Genomic DNA, 10528 nt, shown 5'->3' with positions numbered 1-10528 from the left:
CGCCGCCCCCCCGCCGGCCCGGCTGGGGCTCTGGGTCTGGGTGGTAAATCCGGCATAAGCTGAGGTAAAGCCAGCGGGAAAGCGAGGCGATGTTGCCGGCTGACCCTCCGGGAGCCCCCGGCTGTATTCTTCCTGCCCTGGCAGGAGCCGCAACCCTCAAGTGCTAGAAAGCAGCGTACTAGGAAGGAATGGTTTGAAACACCTGTCCGAATGTAGAAATGCATTTAAGGAAGGAAGGTTTCCTAGGGAAACTGGGTGTCCCAAGACCATCAGAGTAAAGCCTGGTTTCCGCCGCCACCCTTGGCGTACCTGCATGCACAGTGACCCCAGGTGCTCCTTTTCTGTCCTTTCCATCTCTGTCACCTAGGTTTGTTTGGGTTTTTTTTGTCCTTTCAAAAGAAACTCTTCTGAGCCAAAAACGCCACATTTCATGAGTCATGTAAAGCGACGTGAGTGTTAATCGGGTAATTGCGACCTGTGTGCTGGCTGGTCCTCTGCCTGCAAATGGGATGCATGAAGGCAGAGCTCCTCGTCTCAGTGGGCTGTGAATTTGTGTTCTCCCCTCTGCTCGGCAGCTGTTTGCTGTGAAAAGCTCTGGAGATGCGGCAGTCGGGTAGCCTGCTCCTTAGGCTAAAAATGTGAGAAGTATTAGAAAATAAAACAGCTTTTCTTTTTAGTTGGCAGGATCTAGCTGAGCTCAGAGACTGTCGTGTTTAGCTGTGGTCAAATATATGAGTTTGTCCATACGCTGAAGAGCTTAAATTCAAGTTTTTATGCCAAAGAATAAAAAGAGCAGAGCTGTTGTGCCTCTTGTACAGACAGGACACTTGGGCTCAGAGAAATGCAGTGGCAGCTTTAGCCTCTCGCAGTCAATCTGTGGCATACCCTGGCACTGAACCTTTAGCCACTGCCTAGCTGTCTAACCATGGGATTATCTCCCGCTTTAGTTGCCTCTGTTAGGCAGCACTGAGCCTTATTCCTGTTTCTGAGACCAGAGAAAATTAAAAAAAGTTTGCTTTTCAAAACATGGCCTTGAATGCAATATTTAAAAGCTTGTTGTGAACTTGTGAGTCGAGAAGGAAGGACTCTCTTTGTCTGGCGATTGTTTTTGATGTGCAACATAAGGTATTTTTCTCCACTTTATCTCTGCTGCAGGATAGCTGCTTAGCACAAGCTGATTTGCCCTATACAGCTGTTATGTACTTAAGAGTAACTGTGGCAGACACAGTAAACGTGCGCATCCAATTCCAAAGTCTGTCTGAGAAAATAGATTATATCCACTGTTTGCTTTTGATTAATGAAGTAGGAAAAACAGATAACATATAATCCTAAAGAGAAGGAGACTACATGTGATACACAACTGTGATTAGGGGGATGATGAAGACTTTAGCCTCAAAAGCAGAGAATTGTGGTGTTTGTGTAGAGTTTTTGAATATATAGGCCACATTGCAATTCTCTAGTCCTTTATACATTTGTTTTGTGTAGATAAAATTACTTAATTAGCAGTGTTTTTAGTAAAGTGGTGATTTGAGCTTTCAGTTATATGTTTTCACACAAGCAGTGCAAGTGTTTTGTTAGTCTGTAAACCACTCAAGATGAAACTCATTTGTGTATGATGGCAAGAAATTACAGTTTATTAATACATTGTTTGATTGTACAGGGTGAATGGGTTATAGAGAGCAAAACATAATTTCGTTTTTTTTACAACTTTGCCATCAGAGAAGATTGAAATAAGATTGTATATAAATTTTATGAAGAGTGAGAACCCTAACCTGACAGCAGGTTTTTCTAATTTAACTTAGTATATGACAAGAAATAATTTCACCCAGTGTTTTCTATGGGGGAAAACTCTCTCTTTTTAAGTGTAAACTTAAAAACATGCATCAGGCTTCAGATAGGGTTGTTGTAAAGGAAAAAGTAATAGCCTTTCTGGATAACGGAAATTTCCATAATTCCATAGTTTGTAATGAATTACTATGTTTTTAACAGTTTAGTTGAGCTGGAAGGATAAGTGATGGAAACTAAGAGAGAGAATGAATTTTGAGGACTTGCAGGGTCCTTTGGCAACTGGGGAGTGTGAGCTGGTTCCAGCTACAACAGCAGCTTGGGATGATGACAGATGTGAATTGTAGGAGTGACAAAGGGGACTTAAAAAACAAAATATGTGAAATTCATGAGGCAGTAGCTGGGGAGTGGTAGAAGTTGAGATTAGACAGAAGAAGATTTGTACATGTGAGACACAGGTCAAAGAATGGATTTTATTTTATTAGGAAAAAGAAAGAAAGAAAAGACCAGCAGCCACTAAAATTACTAAACTGGCAAAGCAGCACGTTTAGAACAGCAAATGAGATTTTAGCAGTGGGTTCTCTTTTATTTAGTTGACTGTAGATAGAAGGTAGTAAATGCTGAAAGAAAGGGCAGGAGACCTAAAATACAGGATAGGAAATAGATGGTGTGTGAAAATATCGTGAAGGAATGGTGATGCACTGAGGTTATCTGTTAACTTAGTAAACAACTCTGAAAGGAATTCTTCGTTCAAAAATAGTTTGGACATATTAATCAGTTAATCCTTGTGATAATTTATGAAATAGGTGTCATGACAGGTAGTAAACACTGGAGGAGAGTGGAATTAATTTTGAAGCTCTAGCAAGCAGTAAAATTTATTACAATTAAGAACATCTACTAACTGCTGCTAGCTTATCTACTGGCACTTTTTGTAACACAGATAAAATATGGGTTTAGTAACCAATCTTTATTCCTGCGGTTTTGTCCAACATGGGCTTGAATGGGTAATGTCATGCAAGTAATCCCTTTGGATTTAGTGGAATTGTATGTTAACAGCAAGTGTTGCAGGGCCCAAAGCCAGCGTGCTGAATCCTCTTGCACAATAACTGAAATAGTTTGAAAATTGAGACATTAGAGCTTTTCACAGTGATGGAGATATTAAACTAGAGCAGCTATATTTTTTCTAATTTAGTTGATATACACCATAAGCAATGCGTAAAGCTGCCAAACAAATACCATTTTCCATCCTTAGAGAAATAAAACCTAGGCACAATAGGACATATCATACAAATTTTTTGGAATACTTTACAGAATAATTTTGAGCATTTAGAAGTGTTTCTGACTTCAGCTGGCATATTTCTGTTTTTCATTTCTCTAAGGAAATTATGACTCTGCTGAAGCTTAAGAAAATCTTCAATGTTACAGGCTTAAACAACTGTAGAAAACTTTCATTTTTACAGAAATCCAAATTCTTGTCTTGGAACTGCAAATATTTTTGGCAGATTCTAAACCGTTCTGTTAATTGGACTTGGTCATGGCAAAATAAAATTTAAGAAGTGAAGGTTTCTTTCCTTTCCCGTGTTCCAAAGTTATCCATGAGGAGGATAGCTACTGCTGCAAAAAAGTTCTTGTCAAGGCTGTCACCCCATGATGAGAAAAATTACTGGGTTTAATTAAATTTTTAAAATATTTTTATGTACGTCATGGTCGTATCAGCTTTTTATGAAGATCCCAGTACATCATTACTATGATGAGCTCTGACTACATTTTTTTCTTGAAGGCAAACAAAATCTTTGTTTCCATTATTCTTAGAAAGATACCAGAATTGTCCCCTAAGTATATTTACAGTGTCACTCATCAGCATGAAATTATTTGCTTAACTGCCAAAGGGAAACATGGGCATATGGTACTTTTTTCTGTTTGCTCCTTATCTTTCTAAATTCAGTTGCTACATGGATATTTTCCTGCGTCTGTCAAACAGGGATTTCTTTCATTTTTGCATTGCCCCTTTCTTCCCACACTGTTCTTATTTTTTGGTTGTTATTTGATTATATAGCGCATGTAGCTCCAACTGAATTGTTTCTCAACCATGTTTTTCTTGGGGTGTGGGGCATTAAGGAGTTGAGCATAAATACTAGTTTGATGCTTTGATCTTACAGCACTGTCTAACACAGTGACTATCCCATGCTCTCAGCACTGGGAGGACTGAGGGTAGAGTTTGCAGGTAGAGGAAGAAATATACCACGTGGATTGTTCAGTGTCAGAGCCCTTACGGTTCTTTCACTAGCCAGGTGAGAAGAAATACTGCATTTGAACTCAACTTTGACGAGCTCACATCTGCAAGAAAAAGTGGTTATCCCATATTTATTAGTTACTGTACATCCTTAGATATTGGCTGAACCTAAGAAATAACCTTATTCTTAAGAAAAAGGTTCTTCTAAGAATAACTTACATTCACTAGAAGAGTTTAACTTGCTGTTTCTTTATACAAAACAAAACCTGAGAATTTCTGCATCCCTACTTGCTAAATGGTGGCTTTCTGTTAACCATTTACTCTTTCCAAGAAGTTAATGATGTGTCTTTTGCTTTTGTCTTTCAGATTCCCTTATGTGGTCAAGTACATGTGTTTATTTCAGCCTTAAAATTGCTGATGCCAGTGCTTGCTATGGCATCTGTGGCTTCACCGGTTATATTTAAGGAGTTTTGTCCCTTATATTATCTTCTCAATGCCATTCCTACAAAGGTCCAAAAAGGCTTTCGCTCTATTGTGGTATACCTAACAGCACTTGATACCAATGGAGACTACATTGCTGTGGGGAGCAGCATTGGAATGCTTTATCTCTACTGCAGACATTTAAACCAGATGAAAAAATATAATTTTGAGGTAAATACTAACTTTTACTCTTGTCTCTTCTAATGAAGCTGAGTTGCTCAGAATTGAGCTGCTGTTTGTCTCTCATTAACTTTGTGAGTTTTATGTATGGTTTGTTTCAACAGGGGAAGTGTGAATCTATTACTTTTGTAAAGCTGTTGAGTTGTTTCGATGATCTAGTTGCTGTTGGTACAGCCTCGGGTCGGGTTGCAGTTTTTCAGCTTGTGTCTTCATTACCTGGAAGAAACAAACAGGTAAATCTTTGCATTTGGCTAAACTTCAGTGGGGCTTAGTATGGTGAATCCTAGTAGAATGTTACTGTGATTCTTTATAATAGTGAAAACCAGAGAGTTTTGCCTGATGAAATATCTGTGAATATGTTTTAGGCTTCATATGTTAAGCTTATAAAAGCAATAATCTTAAAGCATGCTTTTCATTACAAAAGATATATTTAATCAAAAATGCTTTTGAGAAATTCCTCATTTGTCATAACTGGCTGAGCTATTTGGTGGTGGGTTTTTTGATTGTTTGTTTAGTTTTTTGTGCGAAATAAAAATTAGAATGACCTGCACTTTTGTACTTGATCTCCAATTTATCAGAGTCACTGAATAGGCTTTGTGTCTCCATTTTCTCTTCCCATCATTCTTGTATTGCTTTGGTATTGTTTCACAGCTGCGGAGATTTGACGTTGCTGGTATCCACAAAAGTAGCATTACAGCTTTAGCTTGGAGTCCCAATGGAATGAAATTATTCTCTGGAGATGACAAAGGGAAGATTGTCTACTCTGCCCTAGACCTAGACCAGGTGAGCATTTATTATAGAGACCTTAATTCCCACTTACAATTTTCTGGAAGAATGCTTGTGTGTTTAAATATTTAACAGTTAGTTAATTGCTTAGTATCGTGTATTTAGTTGGACTGCTTTATTGGTATGTGTACACTTGGCCAAGTGTGGCACACACCCAGCAAGGTAACCATTGGATATCCTTCACAACTGCCTTACCTTTTTAAAAAAATAATATATTAAAAAAAAAAAAGTGGTGATCCTTCTCACTTTATCACGTTTCTCTCTGAAATAACTATCATATCTTCCTTCAGCTTTCAGCCAGTACTTTCTCTTTTGTTTGGAAAGGATACTTTTGAATGATGTGACGTTGCTGATGCACTATATTGATGAAGTACTTTTTTCAGAATTGTTCAGCATCTCAGTCTAGAGTGTAGAATGAAAGTAATATTTGGGTTCTACTGGGTGACTAGCGTGTTACTAGTAAATGGAATTTTTCTAATGTCTTGTTAATTGATACAGACCTGGGACGTCAACAAAATAAGTACTAACTTGAATTTCTGTATGGGAGAAAAGTTTAAACAACAGCCATACTGATTTACCTATGACTGCCCCTCATTTGATTTGACAGAAAGGTTTAACATCTCCAAACGTAACAATTGTCTCAGCATCGTATGACCTGGCAGTGGAGAAGAAGGAAGAAAATGTGTCCTGGAGTTTCTATTGATTTCAAGTGAAATGCGTTAGCCAGTACTGCAAGAGAAATTGAATTTCATAGTGTGCCACTGTGGTACAGACAATCGAACTCCCCTCTTGTCTGCATAAAGGAACTCCACATTCATTAAGTGAACTATGTGCAACAGTTCAAAAGCGTTTGTTTGTTTGTTTGTTTTCTCTTTCTTGGGCTTATTAATGTCTTTGAAGTGTTAGTTATTACTTTATATTTTTAGAAAGATTGACTGTTGTTAATTGCATGTATCTTTAAAAGGGTATTTGCAACTCCAGCCTTGTATTGGAAGAGCCATCTTCGATTGTCCAGTTGGATTACAACCAGAAAGTGCTGCTTGTCTCTACTTTACAACGGACTCTACTTTTTTACACAGAAGAGAAATCTGTCAAGCAAGTTGGAACACAGCCCAGAAAAAAGTAACCCTCATAAAATCTTGATGCAGGCACATCTATTAATTCTATTAATTCTAGCTTTTTGGAGTGGATTACAGAAAGAGTGATCTAAGCAGTGAAATTAATACAACCCAGCAGTCCGCTCATAAAAAGTTAGTTACAGTAGCTATGTGTGCTCAAACATGAAATGACAGTTCTACCTATTTAGAAAGTACACGGTTGCAACTACGTTACAATCATATTTTCAGGGCACTATTATGCAAATATATTTAAGATGTTTTCTCATTGTTTAAACTGAAATCACTGCCAGACTTCCTCTGCAGTCCCTCTTGTTTTACTGAGACTTGGTGTGAGCAGGCATTGTAATCAGGACCATCTAACGGGTGATGTAATATCTGACGCAAAAAGCAAGTCAGCAATTTTTCTTAGGCATGGAAGTGAATTAAAAGGGAAAATGTATAGCAAGCACTTAAAGTTGACTTGAAGGCTAGGAACTTCTTGTATGACCTTCTGGCATCTTCTATTGTGTAATCTCTCTTGGATGTGAAGAAGGAGGGAACCCAGTCTTAGAACAGCATGACTGACTGTATCTGGAGGTAGACGAAATGGACTCTTGAAAGAAGGTTTATAATGTATCTCTCAGGGATATGAATAATAAGAGGAATACCAAGGACCATCTTATGTACGAGGAGTTTTATTGGGTGATAGTAGTGGTATTTTTATGCATGAGAGATGAAGATTTTAACAGTTGAGTTGCATTCCTTGCTTCTTGCAAGCAGAGGTTGTCAGTTTCTTAGCATTAGTTTGTAGTGTTTTGCTTGGGTTTTATTAATTCTGGGAGAAGGATGACTGCATAGTAGGATCTTTCTGAGATGGACAGAGTACCGTTAAGGCTATGAAGCTTATTAGGAGGAGTCATTTAACTTGCCTAATAGATGTAGTGTCTGACATCTAAAGCTGAGGGAAAACTGTTGTTACTTGGAAGCGCTGTTCTTGTCTTACCGTAACCAAATTTGTACTTCAGACATTTGACTGAATACTTTAATCAAAGAACAAAACTTTTATTTTTGATAATTTGCAGTTGTAAATTTGTGCCATTAGTCTTAAAAATTGTTTCTAAGTTGAGTATATAACTTTTAAAATAAATTATTCTTTTGCATTTTAGCACTGGCAAATTTGGAGCATGTTTTATACCTGGCCTATGTAAACAGAGTGACCTGACACTATTTGCTGCCAGACCTGGGCTTCGACTCTGGAAGTCTGATGTTCATGGAACTGTTCAGGCCACGTTCATATTGAAAGATGTATTTGCTGGAGGAATAAAAACTTTTGAACTGTATCCTCGTTTGGAACCACCTGACAGAGGAAGTTACAGCTCCCCGGAGAAACACCTTGGGCTTGTTTCATGCTTTTTCCGAGAAGGATGGGTGCTGACCTGGAATGAATACAGCATCTACTTACTAGACACTGTGAACCAGGTAGATAAATCTTGTGGATGCATATTTTGTTTCTTACTTGTTTTTGTTCATGCTATGCCGTGAGACTCTCTTTGGGTTATCCATTACGCTTCTATGATTTAAATCCATATTTAAACCTAACAAAGATGACTTTATTCTCTCCTTCTTCAAGTTGTCATTACAATGATATACTCACAAACTAGCTTGATACATTACATACAAAAATTAAATATATTTAAAGCTTTCAGTCCAGGTGTTAACATCATAATAAATTCTGATACTTAGCGAAGCATATATAAATCTAAAATCTTTTTGTCTAAATGGTATTAAACATTTGTACTGTGGCTCTCTTCTGCTACCAAATGGTATATTGTTTAAGTTGTTATATCATTGCTGCTAGTTTGGACAGAGAAAATGAATAGATCTATGGAATTAAAATTAGTATAAAAATGTGCTACATCACGATTAAAGGGTGCTTTTTTTTTTTTTCTTTTTCTCTTTTCTTTCTTTTTGATAAGATAAAATCTTTATTCTGTAACTATATATGTTGATTAAATTCCGGTGAACACTTTTGTTAAGAGCAGCATATTGTCCAAACAGTGTGTTAATCTGATGCCAATTATTTCTTTCTGTGTTGACTCTTTATAGGCTTTGATTGGTGGCTTGGAAGGATATGGTGATATTGTGTCTGTGTCCTGTACCAACAATGAGATTTTTCTCTTAAAGGGAGATAGAGACATAATAAGAATTTCAAGTAGACCTGAAGGACTGTCATCAATAGGTTTGTATAGATTAGCAAACTATAGTATGTATGTCACGGAACATGGTGCCTATTGTACTTTTTTAATATTAAAAAAAAAACAACAGCAAAACCCAACCCAAAACAAACCAACACCCACCTTTGCAAAAACCTACCAGGTTCTGTAGAGTTACTTACCTTTTTCTACAGATTATGTTTAGATACCTGATTTATCTGCTTGTCTGAGCTTCTGGTTTGGCTGCTGTGAGAATGAGGGCGTTAAGAAACTAATTATGGTTCCCTTTTTTTTTGAGAGTGGATCAGCATTATCCTAGCAAGGCATCTCTAATCTGTGCATTTGAGACCTTATTCTAAACCATGATGCTGAAGCAAGCAATCTGGATTCCTTATCACGGTGTTCTCTCCACTGATCAGTCTCAGTTGTCTGGGTTGGAGATACCTGAATATGTTGATTCTGTGCCACCTGTCACCACCCACATTCCAGAGGAAATCTCAGCCTTCCCAGTAATGAAAATGAAAGAACTGGCAAAAACCCCAAAGAATACTCACTAAAATTCCAAAAAGAATTTGAGGGTTTATTTTCTTATTTGTTGCCATCTGAGTTCAGCATCTATGTTACTAGAACTCTCTAAAACGGATTAATAATACTTCCTTAATGATGGCTGATTTCTCAATCATAAAGATTGTAAACACCATTATCCAGTGTATTACACTCACAAGGACTACTTATGCATTTAAAATACTCCATCTTAGCTTTGTATTAGCAAAATGCTAGTAAATATGCTATGAAGTCTCACTGAATGCTAGAGAACTTAACTTTCTTATCATTGCATATTAGCGATAGTTTTAGTCATTCAAGCAGTCTTTACTCACAAACTTCTAGGGGGTGTTTATTATTTTCATCTTAACTTCCAAGTATTCTTTGAAAGGAGCCTTCTTGAAGTATATTTTCTTCTAATTGCCATAGTGGTTTATCTGGTAAATTTTCCTTGATTTTTTTTCAAGATGCTAAATGTTTGAATGAAGAAGTTGAAGGTACAGGGTGGCACTTTAGCTTGGAAGACCCAACCATGTCACACACTGAAGATCTGTACCATTCTTCATATATAAACATAAATTCAGAACTTTGCTAATAGAAGTTTGATACAGGCTTTGGGGGATTGATTTTACTAAAATGATTTCATATAGATTTACTTACATGAAGTTCACATTGTGTGTGTGTGTGCATATATATATATTTGAAATGTTGCGAACTTAGGCTATTTTTCCATTGCATAAAGCTTATTTTCTTTCAATACTCTCCAAGAACTATGCTCCTACTCACTTGACACACTAGTATTTATACTTTTATTTTTCTTTTGGTCAGTTTCAGATGTGAATTCAAAATTGCCGAATCCTTTAACAGATACGAGTCCTAAATTGCTGACCCCATTATCAGTAATTGCATCTGTATCATCTAGCCCTTCAGTGGAAACAAATAAAAAAATGGTTACTTCCCCTTCAGTTATTGGTGATAAAAATGACTCTTATTCTTTAGTGAAAGATGATCTGGAAACTCCAACGCTATCGGAGAAAAGTTTTGATAGAGTGGGAGACTTAAGCAATGAAACAAGAAAAAGGGGCTGCTCTGTAAGTGAATCAAGAAGCAGGAGCAGTTCAGTAAATTCTGCGGACAGTGGCTCTAGCTTTATGGTATGTGCAGACCAACTTTCAGAACCTCAGAGAGAGGGTCAACTTTCTTCACAACGG

The 10528-nt window shown here is 37.3% G+C and overlaps 1 protein-coding gene across 1 annotated transcript in view; it reads left to right on the top strand.

The window, feature by feature from the left end:
- The first annotated feature begins 4396 nt into the window (after nucleotides 1–4396).
- The window catches only part of TECPR2 (tectonin beta-propeller repeat containing 2), a 38734-nt gene continuing 32602 nt past the window's right edge, over nucleotides 4397–10528 (top strand). Inside the window, 7 exon segments of the mRNA XM_009327974.1 lie at nucleotides 4397–4669; nucleotides 4783–4911; nucleotides 5330–5461; nucleotides 6429–6586; nucleotides 7728–8040; nucleotides 8668–8800; nucleotides 10317–10526. Coding sequence (XP_009326249.1) covers nucleotides 4436–4669; nucleotides 4783–4911; nucleotides 5330–5461; nucleotides 6429–6586; nucleotides 7728–8040; nucleotides 8668–8800; nucleotides 10317–10526 — 1309 coding nt within the window. The 5' untranslated portion in view covers nucleotides 4397–4435.

The sequence above is a fragment of the Pygoscelis adeliae genome, unplaced genomic scaffold (genome assembly GCF_000699105.1).
Source record: "Pygoscelis adeliae isolate BGI_AS28 unplaced genomic scaffold, ASM69910v1 Scaffold130, whole genome shotgun sequence".
In the NCBI taxonomy this organism is placed as follows: Eukaryota; Metazoa; Chordata; class Aves; order Sphenisciformes; family Spheniscidae; genus Pygoscelis; species Pygoscelis adeliae.
Note: the sequence above shows the minus strand (reverse complement) of the source record. Positions and strands in the feature narration are given on the sequence as shown.